Source organism: Panthera onca, chromosome F2 (assembly GCF_046562875.1).
Source record: "Panthera onca isolate mPanOnc1 chromosome F2, mPanOnc1 haplotype 2, whole genome shotgun sequence".
Classification (NCBI taxonomy): Eukaryota; Metazoa; Chordata; class Mammalia; order Carnivora; family Felidae; genus Panthera; species Panthera onca.
The window spans coordinates 38,412,785-38,427,216 of NC_138356.1; the positions used below are offsets into that span (position 1 = coordinate 38,412,785).

At 37.5% G+C, this 14,432-nt stretch overlaps 2 protein-coding genes across 3 annotated transcripts in view; one reads left to right on the forward strand and one right to left on the reverse strand.

Moving 5' to 3' along the window:
* NECAB1 (N-terminal EF-hand calcium binding protein 1) overlaps positions 1–9,429 on the forward strand; it is a 193,812-nt gene extending 184,383 nt beyond the window's left edge. The window contains exons 11-13 of the mRNA XM_078441947.2: positions 3,246–3,323; positions 4,606–4,697; positions 7,905–9,429. Of these exons, the coding sequence (XP_078298073.1) occupies positions 3,246–3,323; positions 4,606–4,697; positions 7,905–7,930 (196 nt within the window). The 3' untranslated portion in view covers positions 7,931–9,429. The remainder of the gene's footprint in view (positions 1–3,245; positions 3,324–4,605; positions 4,698–7,904) is intronic.
* Positions 9,430–9,555: 126 nt separating this feature from the next.
* The window catches only part of CF2H8orf88 (chromosome F2 C8orf88 homolog), a 38,349-nt gene continuing 33,472 nt past the window's right edge, over positions 9,556–14,432 (reverse strand). For both annotated transcript variants that reach the window (XM_078441946.2, XM_060610873.3), the window contains exons 5-6: positions 12,888–12,994; positions 9,556–11,430 (exon numbers count right to left, since the gene is read on the reverse strand). In XM_078441946.2, coding sequence (XP_078298072.1) covers positions 11,407–11,430; positions 12,888–12,994 — 131 coding nt within the window. In that variant the 3' untranslated portion in view covers positions 9,556–11,406. The remainder of the gene's footprint in view (positions 11,431–12,887; positions 12,995–14,432) is intronic.

Below are 14,432 nucleotides of genomic sequence, written 5' to 3' on the forward strand. Positions count from 1 at the left end.
GTTCAGCTTGCTTTCCACTACTCTGTCCTCCACGTCACTGATGTTTTTCTGCTTCCTCTAATCTATTCTTTCTTCCATCTAGTGTATAGTTTCATTTACTGTTCTTCATCTATGATCAGTTCTTTTGTATGTTTCTGTCTCATTGTTAAGGGTCTCACTGAGGTCCTCTACTCTTGTCACGTTCAGTGTCTTTATGCCCATTACATTCTCTATCAGGTATATTACTTACCTGTTTCAGTTACATCTCTTGCTGTCGTTTTGCCCTATTCTTTCATTTGGGATATATTTCTCTATCCCCTCATTTTGTCTCTGTCTGCGTGTTGGGAAAGTCAGCTCTGTCTTCTGCTCTTGAAAATAGTGGGCCGTGAAGACGAGGTCCTGTAGTGCCCTGCAGTGCAATGTCCCGTTTACCAGAAGCTGGCACTTCAGGGGTGTCCGCTGTGTGTGTTGCATGCACCCTAATGTTTCGGCAGAGCCGCTTTTCCCTCCGGTCCAGTCACCTGCAATGGCTCTCTTTGCCTGTCATCAGCAGTGTTTGGTCCCTGTCCTGTTGGTGGGCCAGTCTCAGGCTGCCTTGGGCTTGAGTCAGAGCACGCATTGACAGAGAGAGACATAGTAGCACTTTTGCTGTTTTTGCCCTGGGGAGTTTTTGTTGTTGGGTGTGGCCTGTAATCAGACCAGCTGTCTGCCCCCACTCCACACCTGGGGCTGTAGTTGGCCTGGTGTATGTGTGGTTATCTTCCCCTCTCCCAGGGGCTGGAGTCACTTTGGAGTGGTGCTTTGGGTGGGCTCCAGCCAAGAGCATATTGGAGGGGGCAGATCCGCTCAAGTGCACAGGGGCAGGATGTGTGATGTTAGCAAGGTTTGTGCCGGTCTGTTGTGCAAGGGACCTGCACCTGCCAGAGCTGAGACTGGAGACGGTGGATCTGCAGAAGTGCAGGGCTGCCCGGGGGACCGCAGGGGGGCAGGATGCGGAGTATTAGCAAGTTAGGTAGGGATCATCCATGCCTCCCTGGTTCCCACCGGTGGCTGTGGGTTTATACTGGGGAGCAGGAGAGTGAAACGGCACCCGCCTGCTCCTTTGTTCCAGAAATCTGCCAGTGATCCCTGCCCCTCCAGCACGTGCCCTGAGAGTAGTCAACAGATCTTCCTCTAGTATAGCCCATTTTTCAAACTGCTGCTCCTGTGCTGTATCTCGGTGGGGCTGTTGTGTTCTTTAAGGGTGGGGATTCAGTTTCCTGCGGCCTTTCGGGCTCACCCAGAGCCAAGCCTGCTGATTTTTAAAGTTCCAGCTTTTAAGTCCTGCTAGTTTTTAAAATTCATGAAATTTGGCCCTCCTCATTTTCAAAGACAGATGTTATGGGGATTCATCTTCCCTGTGCAGGTCTCCCATTGTGAGGGTCTGTTTCTCTCCCCCCTGCACCACCACGGGTCCCTCCCTTCTGCCAACGGTCCAATGATCCATTTAGCTCTCAACAACAGTATTCCTACCCTGTGAGATGTGGTCTCTTCTCTACATTTAGCTGTAGAGATTCTGTTCTGCCAGTCTATGGGTCATTTTCTGAGTTATTTACACTGGTGGGGGTGTCATCTAGTTCCATCTATGGGAGGAGATGAATTTAGGGTCCTCCTACTCCGCCATCTTCCCCGGAAGGCCCTGGAATTAATTTTTTAAAGGCATCTTTATATTTGTCTCCTGCTCTCCCTTAAATTTATGAATCTGTCCCCCCCTCCTTTCTACCTTAATTTGGATCTTTGTCATGAATCACAAAAGCAATATCATGACCTTTCTAGCTTCTCTTCCTGTTTTGTATTGACTGTTCTCCATGGGATACCTCATACCACCATCAGAAAGATCTTCTAAAACCCAGCTCTGGGGTGCCTGGGTGGCTCAGTCGGTTAAGTGTCCGACTTTGGCTCAGGTTGTGGTCTCCCGGTTCGTGGGTTCGAGCCCCGCATCCAGCTCTGTGCTGACAGCTCAGAGCCTTGAAGGCTGCTTCGGATTCTGTGCCTTCCCCTCTCTCTGTTCCTCCCCTACTCACACTCTTTCTCTCTCAAAAATAGATTAAAAAAAAAAAACTTAAAAAATAAATAAATAAAACCCAGCTCTAACCATGCTACTTCCCTGCTTTATTTTTTTATTTTTTAAATTTTTTTTTCAACGTTTTTTATTTATTTTTGGGACAGAGAGAGACAGAGCATGAACGGGGGAGGGGCAGAGAGAGAGGGAGACACAGAATCGGAAACAGGCTCCAGGCTCCAGGCTCCGAGCCATCAGCCCAGAGCCATCAGCCCAGAGCCATCAGCCCAGAGCCATCAGCCCAGAGCCCGACGCGGGGCTCGAACTCACGGACCGCGAGATCGTGACCTGGCTGAAGTCGGACGCTTAACCGACTGCGCCACCCGGGGCCCCAGCTACTTCCCTGCTTTAAATCCTTCAGTGGCTGTTCATTGCCCCAGGATTAAATCCAGCCTTTACCTCAACATGTCTTTTCAGCACATCCCCACCCAACTCCTTCAAAACCTACTATATAGGCTTTTAGCCACTCTCATACTGGTCAAAGAACTTCAAGGGACAAATTTTTCTTGCCTAAATTGGGAAAGCAAACAACAAACTACGATCATGGCTAAATGGCTAGGATGTAGACTCTGAAAGTTGAACAGAGAAAACTGAGAGGTGTGTATGTGGAAGAGAGAGAGCGGGGGAAGGAGGGAGGGAAGGAGAGGAGGAGGACCATTGGGCACTAGCGAGCCAGAAGCCTTGCTATATAGCAGCAGTGTGGACTCACATGGCTAACAACAGGACCCCAAACAAAAGCTGTCCGTCCAAGGATGGGGTAAGACCAGGAATTTGGAAAGAGCAATAGGGAGTGACAGGATGGATTCAAAGAGCTGCGCTTTTGAGGGCACGGGCAGTGGCACAAAACATTTTTCTGACATTATCTGACACAACAGATAATCTTTTGAAGGAGTGAAATTTTACACAAGTTATATTTGTGATGTCTGTAATATACTGAGACAGTTTTCATGATGCCAAAGCAGAAAATTAAAAAATTATGTCAAACAAAACAGACATATTGAAATAATTTTTCACAAAACTCTCTTTTTCATGCAGGCACCATGGGTGTTTCCTGTATGAGTAGATAAGATTGTTTCATACCACATACAGAGATGATTAGAAAAAGTAGTTTGCTGTTTGTCTTTAATTTCCTGTGGCTACTTACGCCTTTTCTTTTCCATTCCAGCATTTCCATACAAAAGCTTTCCAATGAATCTCGCTACATGATTTATGAGTTTTGGGAGAACAGTAGTGTGTGGAATAGGTAAGTAATAAGCAGCCTTTTTTTTTTTTTTTTTTTTTTGGCTAGGAGGGAGAAATCTACATGATATTTTTAGGACCTGTAGGAAAACCCCCATTCCCTTTATCTTACCTTAAAATGTGTCATTTGCTCAGTTTCCTCAATCCCAAATTTTTAGGAATTTATTTCATGGATTAGAAACCACTTTCCTCTTGAAACAAATACCTTTGGTAATTGTCCTACTTTAAGTATAACCATTTTACTGATGCTATCAAGTAAGAGTTAGATATGGGTCATGGGTATCTAAAGTGTCAGGGGGGCAGGTGAACAAAGGACACAGAAAGGATGAGAAAGTCATTTTACTTTCTATTTTTTTCATAAGTTCTGTGGTGTTTTGTAATAAAACTATATAATGGTTAATATCATCATAGCTTACCTTTTCTAAATGTCTCTAAGCACTGCAAAAAGCAGGGGAGGGGATGGAAATTAAAGACATTGTTTGGAAAAGATTAAAAACAAATCGACTTCTCTGGATAACCATTCTACAGTGTATATGTGTGTCAAATCATTTTGTACATGTTGAATGTACATATTTGTCCATTATTCCTCAACAAAGTTAAAAAAACAAATCCACCTTTTTAATTAAAAAATTACAAATTGGATAAAGAAAATTTTTGCTATTCTGAGATTAAATAACTCTAGTTGGTTTTAAATGGCAATGAATATAGCCCTCCAGTAAGTCCATATTTAGGGTTTAAGCTATGGTAATGAAAGTAACAAATACCTGGAAATACCTATTTCATACAAAATTTTATTTTGAGACTATTTTTAAAATATACTACAGAATGACACCAATAGAATCTTAAACACCAAAAGGAGCTTTAAAGGCAACTTTATTCAACTCTACTCCAGGCCTACACTTTAAGATGATTTTTATTTATTTATTTTCTCCTAGGGAGAGAAAATCTATAGTCTTTCTTCTTAGCTATCCTGTTTTTTTAATCATCGGGGCAGCCAATGTATTCTTCCTTATGTTTAAACTTCTTTCTGCAATTAAAGTCTTTCTCCTTTTATTTTATCTTCTATAGGGAGCTAATGATATTCTGTTTTTAGAAGTCTTTAAAATATTTTTTCTGCCGACAGTTGTTAAATTACACGTCCTTTATTTTTTATCTTAGGGTAGGTAGTGATAAAAAGAAGTCTGTGTTCAGACAATCCAAATCATCTAAAACCTTGCCATTTTGATTGAATTTGAACTGTTTTGCACTCTAATAAAAATTCACAGCCTTAATCTATATTTATACAGCCACCTTCAGACGAATTATAGCAAGACATTCCAAAGAAGTAACGTGGATTTCTTGGAAACTCCAGAACTCACATCTACTATGCTAGTTCCTGGTAATTATACTGGTTTCACTGTACTTGTATGTGTTTTTGTATGGTCTTTTGCTTTTTAAAAGATAGTGTGGAAAAAAAAAAAGATAATGTGCTCTTTCTCCCACACACACAGTTTATTAGTGGTTCTCTCTTCATTATTTCTTTGTATATCTGAAAATCTGAAAGTGGGAGGAGGAAATAAGAGATCTATATATTCTATTGTCATGAGTCCTTAGTTGATCCTATGTGTATTCCTGGCTATATTAAACCTAATATTAGTCATTTTCTGGTCATCTTCAATAATTTAACAAACTTGAAGTACAAGTCAAATCATGACATTTTGAAAAAATTATTCAAATGCTTTACTATACTTTAGTGTATTGAATTAATTTGAAATACGTGACCCAGAGGCTGCAGATTAGAATCATGCTAGAAATATTTTTATTATAATAGCTGTTAAAATATTTGTAATTGGGGTAAAGCAGAATTGAAAGAGAAATCTGAAATGAATTTGTCTAAGAAGTCTGGCCTAGCCACGGCTTAAGATAATTGAGAACCAAAATTCATTTGTTCATCTGCCCTAACAAACACCAATTAAATATATTTACTCAGTGTTATTATATGTGCTAAGTACTGGGGACACTGGGGTTCTTAGCCTGTTTACTAGTGCTGAGTTCTAACTTTGAATACACATTATGCTAAGAGCTAGAGTAGAGAGTAAAAATGGAGTCCCTTCCCATGAATAGCAACAGGAAAGACCAAAGCTTGCAGAAAAGAACCAAGCTCAGGATATGACATAGTAGTTACTAATGGTCATAATATGCATGTGCACTTTGAGAAGGGATTGCTTCAACAGGTTTTTTAAAAGAGAGGACTCTGGAGCTGGACCTTAAAAGGTGAGAGTTGGACAAATAAATATGGAGGATGATACTTTGGTAAATTGTACCCATGAACGAATCCAAAAAATGTTAAATCTGCTTGGCTAATTGGTGCAAAAGTAAGACTGTGGCATAAGGCTCATATATGATACATGTGGAAAGAGAAGAAAGTGTAGGAAATGAGTTTGAAAATACAATGAGGAGTGAACTTAGTAATATGAAGTCATTAAAGGTCTTTGAGACGGATAGTGAATGCTCTAATCAGTAGGAACTGGCAGGATGGAGAAAGGTGGATGTCATGGGAGGAGAAAGATTGGTCAGGTATGCAATAACGTAGGCCAGGAAAAAGGCAGCACCTGACCAGGAGCTACCAAGAGAGTTCCTTCGCCAATACAGTTTTCAGGAGTTAACTGTGGCAAGATATTTGAAGCCCAGGCTTGGTGAGAAAGGGTATATTGTAAAAACAAGATATCTGACAGAAGCCTAGGAAAATGTCTTCATTTTTAAGGTTGCGAGAAAAGCCTCCTTTATTAAGGAAATTAAGGGGAACCACTGAGAGGTAGGAGAATCAGAGTAGTTGAGTAGCAAGGAAACCAAAAGAGAAGTAACATGCAAGGCACAGTGCTCCTCAGGGGCCTACGCAGTGAACTGGGACTTGAGAGAATGGGACTGAAAACTGCATTTGACCAGAGGTCACTGTTCAAGAGAACAGTTTTGGTACAGTGGTAGGAATTTAAAAATTAGGGTGGATTTAGAAAGTGAAAAGGTAAATTCTGGAAGTAAAAGTAGGTGAGATCAGGGGTCAGTGCTTTCCAGCCAGACTTACCGTCTGGCTATTCACTTACTCCGGATCTTAAGAACAGGTTTGTCTGGCTTAGAGATGGTAAACTTGTAGAATTTCCCTTGCTGCATATCTCGGATTTAATCCTCAAATAAGAAAGCCATGAATGCGGCTGAAATTTCTCTATCACTCTTTCTGAGAGCATTTCCCACGTTAGAAGAGCTGGGCTCAAATAAAACTGGTTCAGTTCTTGTTCTCAGAGCCCAAGTTCAATACAATTTAATGCCTTCTTTTGCTACCCTATTTTCCACTAATTTTAATATCACATCTAATTTCAACAGTGACTACTGAAATTTGGAAGAATAAAAAGAAAGGCTTGATTTCTAACACATTTTTTAAATCTCCCTCCAACAAGATTTTTTAAACATCTGTTTGGGGCATCCTATTCTTTTTGATAGGAAAGTTTTGTGAACTGCAACAGTAGACACACCTCCCTGGACAAACAGCTAGAATTAGTTTATAAATATTATTTATAGTTTTAATGGCCATATGACTTCTACTATTTTCAATAACCACTTTTATGAATTTTGTCTGTCATATGAAGGCTAAAAATAAAAACAAAAGTGTTTTCGCTATACATATTTAGACCTACAAAACAATCTGAAAAGATATCAGAGAGGAGTAGGTTTGTATTTTTAATTTAACTCACAAATTATGATTTCTGGAAGACTGCTTTTTTATTAGGTTTCTAAGTGGTTTACCTAAAATACATCTTAAGAAATAAAGCAGCAAAACCAGACTGTATCTAGTTATGTAAAATACAAGCCAAAATCTATTCCAAGAACTCTCGAATATAAAAATAATTAAAATGAGTCATACTAGAGTATGGCTAAATAGGCCCACTAGCCATCATAAAACACTGAGACCGAAGTGTGAGAATTCGGTCTGTGGAGCAAACTATCCCTTGGCAAAGGAGAAACGCCTGTGGTTTATGAGAAAAGAAGATACACAAGAAAATAAGATCCTGTTGTCAGCCAGCATGTCACTTTAACAGCTTTGAAAACAAGTTGTAATCCTTTTCATTTGTCTGTTTCTCACAGCATTCCGCCTGTCTTACTTTGCCATAGATTTGTCTTTGGGACATTTATATTCACTAGGGAAGACATTTTCAATCTTACAACATAGATGTACTAAAAAAATATTTAAAACACATCCACTTGCTTATACCCAATCTTTATGAAATTGTTATGTAAAAGTGTCTTATACTCCCAAACCGCTGCGAGTACTAGCTAGGTAGATTAAATCACCAACAACATGATTTCATCTTCAGGACATTTATGACCTCATTGCCCAAGATAAGCTCCATTCATTCATAACAACAAAATTAGACTATAACCAAGTGCCTAAAGATCTGGTACAAATATTGCAAAGAAAGAGTTCATCTTGGCTTAGGAAATAGTGACTTGAAAGATAGTAATGCAGACTAAAGATGGGAGAAAATAGTCTTTAAGAATGATTACACCCTGGCAATTATTTCCATCGTTTAAAAATTTGTTTTTCTCTTTTCAGCTTCATGGTGGATCCTGAACAACTAGATGTTCCTAGACATTTTCCTCCTGGTTCCAAGTGAAAAACAAGTATTCTCATCTAAAATGTGAATTAGAAAATTCTCTGCAGTTACTAATCTACGCTATACTTTTAATATATTTAAGACGTGCACTCTTCTAAAATGTCTTCTAGATCTTTTATGTGAATTTTAGCTAAATTTTTGAAGTCTGCTGTTTTGCTACATTGTAACCTAAAACCCTTTCGTGGCAAAATCCTAGTATGTGAAACAAGTGTACACATAAAGGAACAAATTTGTGAAAAAGAAGTGATAAAAAATAATTAAAGTGGGAACTTTTAGAGTATATAGGATAGCTTCTGTGGATTTGTCATAAGCTAGGGGTTAAATCAGTGTTTTGTCATTTTTAAGTAACTGGTTGTCTGTGAATGAAGCTTATATTCTTCAGTAATGCTCACTGTATTCCCAACTCATGATCTTTTGAGGATTCACTTCACTGAAAAACGCTAATACATGCTCCAAAATGGTGTCCTTATGTGCAGAGAGAGCAACGGCAGGGATGCATGTGCACAGAGAAAAGGCCACATGAGGACACAGTAAGAAGGTGCCGGCAGCAACCCAAGGAGAGGCCTCAGAAGAAATCAACCCTGCTAGCACCGTGGTCTTGGACTTCCAGTCTCTAGAACTGTGAGAAAATGCCTTTCTGTTGTTTAAGCTAAAAAGAAAAAAAATTGATACAGGAGTATACAACAATCTTGGCTATAATCTATACTCTCTGTATACTTGTCAGGTTATAAACTGGTTTTTTGCAAGTGAACAATTCTGTGATAGGGTACCATTTAGTAATGGAACTTGTATAGTTCTATAATGATATATAGTTATATCATTTATTAGCATCATAATTCCCTGTATGTAAGTTCAACAAATCAAGAAAAGAGGACAGTCTTAGTTTGAGAAAATCAGGTTCAAATTTTTGGCACCTGATCCAGAGGACTAAATTTCTTATTAAAAAATAGACATTTGCACTTAAATAATGAGTTCAAAATATTTAAAAAACAAAACTTTAACCTCAGTGAACAAAGAAGAACTATACATTAAGCACAAAACTTTAGGGAAGGTATTGGACAGAAAACATTTCCCAGTCTCAACACTAGAATGACAACAGCTCTAATTTCACTAGAACAGTTAACTGTGTACCTAATATGCTCTGCTGTACAAGCTCATATATTACATATTTTTAATAGAATCTATTCCGGTAAATGCTGCTAGTGAAAATCCAGTACATATGGGAGTTTGTTACCATGTTATTCTCTAATCCAAATTCCTTTGAAGCCATAAGTCTTCAAGGAAAAAACTTTTTTTTTTTTACTGTTGGAAAACTCAGAAGGTTGAACTAAAATTATATTTTTTAAATATAAAATTTGACCTAAAATATTTTCTCCAACTAATTTATGAAATACTAACTTCTGTCACTACCTTTGTATGCCCTCAGTCCTCATTCACTCTAAATTATTTTTTTCATAGCTTCTACTAGACAAGGGCAGTAAATTTTGACATATATACACATATACACACACAAATGTGTGTGTGTGCATGTGTACATATGTGTGTATGTCTTTGGTCATTTCTAAAGATGACAAACACTATGAAACAACACCTGGCTCAACTCTTTTAATTTATATACAAAGCAGAGAACATGAATGGAGTTGTACAATGATTATTCAAACAAACTATACACATGTACAAAAGCAAACAGATAAGAGCACAGTCTTTGCAGTCTCACTCTGATTATATACAGTGGCGTCTGACATACAAACTCTTCTTGAAAAGGTTGTTTATAAATGGTTTCCAAAAAATACAAATTATAGCCAGTAAAAACATAGTATTAGAATCAGAAAGTACCTAAGTCTTCTAAGTATGAGGCAGTTTCCGAAGTACAATGGTGGTAGGACTCCAAAAAGGTTTCTGCCCTCAGTAACAGTGTTGAGCAGAACGGCTGTTTAGATTCCAAACTAGAATAGGTTCTATCATAGTTTTTTTAACTAGAGTCAAAAAAATATGGTTATACTGACCCCAGCTTTTACACAAATTATAAATTTTTATGTGTGTGAGAATGTGTGTGGATATACAGTGTGTGTGTGTGTGTGTGTGTGTGTGTATATATATATATATATACATATATATATATATATGTATACATATATATATATATATATAAAGGGAAAATAGGACAGAAAAATAAGTGAAAAATCTGGGCCCTAGGTATTAATGTATCATTTTTAATTAACCCATAAATTTATGGGGGGTTTTGTTCCTATTAAAAAAAATCTCTTTCTGGGGAACAAAGTAATGAAACTAGACCAAGATGGGAAGCCTCCCATGGACTAAAAGCTTAAATCTAGGTAACAAGCCCAAAGACCAGTGAGGAAAAAGGTACTGATTTTAGGAGTTCAGAATTCAGTATGAGATAAACTTTCTGCCAAATGATGGTCTCAAATGCCTTGCCAGTAGACCTGGGGATCTGAGAAAATAAAAGTAGGAAAAGTTTACACTTACCTTTATCTACATCAGCAATTTTTTTTTTTGGCACTATGCTGGAAGAAACTTTTTTTCAATAGTAACATCCAGAGTGACAAAATGCAGGAATTTATTATATAAAATTTCTAGGAGCTAAAAGCTTAAACCCCCAAATTCTTCATCCATGTGTTCTTGTTATAAGAAATTACAGAATTGAAACTTAATGCACCTCAATTATTTGCAAATGCCTAAATTTTTCCTCTTTTGGAGATAAAAATATCAGTTTTATTTTGCAATTGCCCAACTTCTGTTCATGTAGTCTGATTAGACACAACAAGTAGCAGCTATTCTCCACCTTCAGTTTCCTGGTTTCCAAATTGTCAATCTCTGCTAGTAATTATGAATCTTAATGCTATCGAAAACCTAGAGACCAAAGAACTGCCTATTAAAAGATTCTGTTTCCTGTCATGGAGAACTATGCATTGAACATCCTGAATCATCCTAAGCCTCTGGAGCCTTTCAAAATGCTGGTATGAAATCAGTGGCAAACAGAACAAAAGCAACTTTAAAAGCAACAAGAAATTATGTACCATATATACATCATAGCAAATACTTTATATTTGGGAATCTTTACAGCTTACATTTCCATTCCATTATTACAAGAGATGAAAAACAAAAAAAATTGCAAGTAGCATGCAAATTATAAATACAGTCTTCCCACTTTACTAACCGAATTCCTACTTTCCAGTGTGACTTCCCAATTTATGCAGGAAACTGCCTGCAAAGTTGAAACTGATTAGAAAATTCTTTATAGTTTAAAATATCTTTCTCATTTTAGGGAGAAACCAAATACCCAACCATCAAAATTTAAAAATAAGCTGAACTGTCACAGTCCATTACAGTTATTGTTACTAGGTCCACTTCATTTGCAGGTGTCCAAAATATAAAACGAGTAATTCTTTATGTTCAAATTCATCTGTTCTCAAAATGCTACTTAAAACTTGGGTGGTTTTCCTGTAACATAGAAGAAAAAGTTAATTTATCAATTAGATTGAATGAATACAGTTTTTACTAGTTTATCAAACCAAATACTGTGACCCTATTAAGTGTTTACAGATCTTAAATGCATGTTGCTATAGAAAGTATTATAGTAACTGGAACTTGTCAAAAAGTTCTCCTGTGTTTAATAAAACATAATTCATTTTTAAATATACTAGATTGTATTTCAAACCTGTTCTGTTTCTGTGGTACCTGGTTTGTTCAAAATAATGTGTATGTCAAACTTTTATTTACACAATAAAATGTCAGAGATGAAATAAGTCTGCAAATGAAAACTTGACAATATATAGCACTGATTTACTCATACATATCAAGATCTCTGAACAGGTCGGAAAATGTGAACATCATTAAGGACATGTGTGCAAGGTGTTCTGAAAGAACCAAATTTCTGCTTAAATTTTGAAAAATTGACTAGGGTTCTACAAGGTAGGGACTTTAGGAAACACTGAGAAACACTGTAAGTTAAAATTCAAAAGATTCTAAGAGAAAAAAAAGGCTTTGGATTCCCAAGGGTTAGAAATCCTAAAAATGGAGAGCACAGGAAGTATGTTACACATCTCACATTTGAGCCATTCTCAGCATGCCCATATTCTGAGTTAATCTCCATGGAGTATTTACCTACATAAAGTAGTTTGTGAAAACTCTAAACTCAAATTCTACTCGAAATAGAAATAAAGCCAATTTACTAAGTGCACAATGAGAGCTAAGTACCATGCCAAGCTCTTCCATACATTTCATTTAATCCTAACAACTAGAGATTATCAACCTTATCTACAATCACAGAACAGACACCGAAGGTCAAGTGACTTAAGTTAGAATGATATTTTAGTACACAAGGTGAAGCTACAGCTTGAACCCAAGTCTGGTAGCGAAATGCATGTCCTTTCCAATCAACATCCTAAAAGATCTGTGTATTTATTGTATTCATTTTGGTGAAATGTGATGGTGACACAGAAATATAAAGTGCTAAGAACAAGCAAAGACATACTGAAGTGGTGGGATGACTGGTTTTACTGTATAGAAGGACTGAGAAGAGTAGGGAGCCCAGAAACACACCTCACATCTATTACCACAAGGTGGCAGAGGACCACCCTTTCGATAAACAGAGCTAGGATGACCGGATATTCATGTAGAAAAAAATAAAACTTGGCCCCTACTGCACATCATAGAGTAAAATCAACTGCAGATGGATCGATTACAAGATTTAATATGGGATGTTCCGTATCTTTCAATGGAAAAAATATTTCTTAAAAAAATACAATTCCATTCTATTATTACTTACAGTTTGGTTATATTATATATTTGTGTACTTTTCTGAGTTATATTTCATAATAAGATTAAAAATCTAGTGAGAATCTAGTGAAAATACTAAAGAAAAATGTTTTAGAATATAAAATTAGAAAACTACTTACTGGTTTTTGAAGTACAATGGGATGATCAGGCAGAAAGTCTGGTTTTTTTCTGCAGATGGAAACACTTGAGAGCTTCAACAGGAAATCTCTGCTGTATTTAATTCTCTCTATAGATATTAAATATCAAATGCAATGTTACAAAATACATAACTCTTCCAGAACAGTTTTTGGTTCATTCTTTCTACATGTCCCTTAATGGTCCATTATTTTATAAAAATATGAGTAATTTCTATGCAAAAGAGAAGGCAAAAAATTTTGGAAAGTACCTATACTGCCCTCCCATTTTCCTTTTACATGGAAAGGAAGCCAAGTAACCCAGGAAAAATGGAAGGGAGAGAACTATTTCAGAAAACTGGTAATGCATGACTTCTTTCATCTGGTTATTTGTATCTAGTGAAGGGAACTTACATTATAAAATATAACAGCAGTAACACCTGTTGGGCAATTCAGACCCTGCCAAAATGGAACCCTAATAAGCCTATCTAGTCTCCATATTAACTTAAAATGCAAGACAATCAAAGTAAATTCAAAAAAATTTATTATACATCTGTGCATGAAAGGTGTGCTAAGTAATGGTGAAAAAGATCTAAGATAGACTCCCCCCCCCCCCGCCTTTTTTTTTTTTTAAGAGAGAGAGCATGAATACAAGCAGGGGAGGGAGACAGAATTGCAAGCAGCCTCCACACTCCGTGTGACTCGATCCCATGACCCCGGGTTCATGACCTGAGCAGAAATCAACAGTTGGATGCTCAACCGACTGACCCACCCTATCTTTAAATGGGAATAAAAACAATGCTTCAAATATCTGCATATTTCTTTTCAGAAACTATCACCAAAAAAGACCACTTGCTGAGCCAGCAGAGCAATATACTTAAAATACTAACACAAAAGAAATGACAACCTAGAACTTCATGTTGTGAAAGAGAAACACACACACACACACACACACACACACTGGTCTCCGTCCTTGGTTTCTGGCACAAAGCTCCTAAAACCCTTGTAATTTCTTAAGTGATAAGAATACTAGGAGCATCTTTTCAAATATTTGGTTTCTGATCCTCCTTCTGACACAGCTCTTAAATATCTTTGCATTTCCTGGGTGACAGAAATGTCCTTTGTTCTAAGGAGGTGACTTTTGGTGGACTCCTGGACAGGGGCTGGTCAACAGTTGTCAACCAAGCCATGATTAGAAACTTGAAACTTTCAGCCCACCCCCCACCTCCTTCTAGAAGGGGAGGGACTGGAGATTGAACTAATGAGTGATCATGCCACATGATGATGCCTCCATAAAAATCCCAAAAATATGAGGTGTGGAGAGCTTCTGGGTTGGTAAACACATCCATCAAATCCATGTACCAGGAGGGTGACACAACACCCCAACTCCACAGGGACAGAAGTTCCCACATTTGAGACCCTTCTAGACTTTTCCCTATGTATCATTTCATTTGGCTCTTTATCTGTATCCTTTATCATAGCTTTTATTATATAATAAACTGGTAAATGTTAGATTACCCTACGTTCTGTGAGCAGTTCTAGCAAATGATC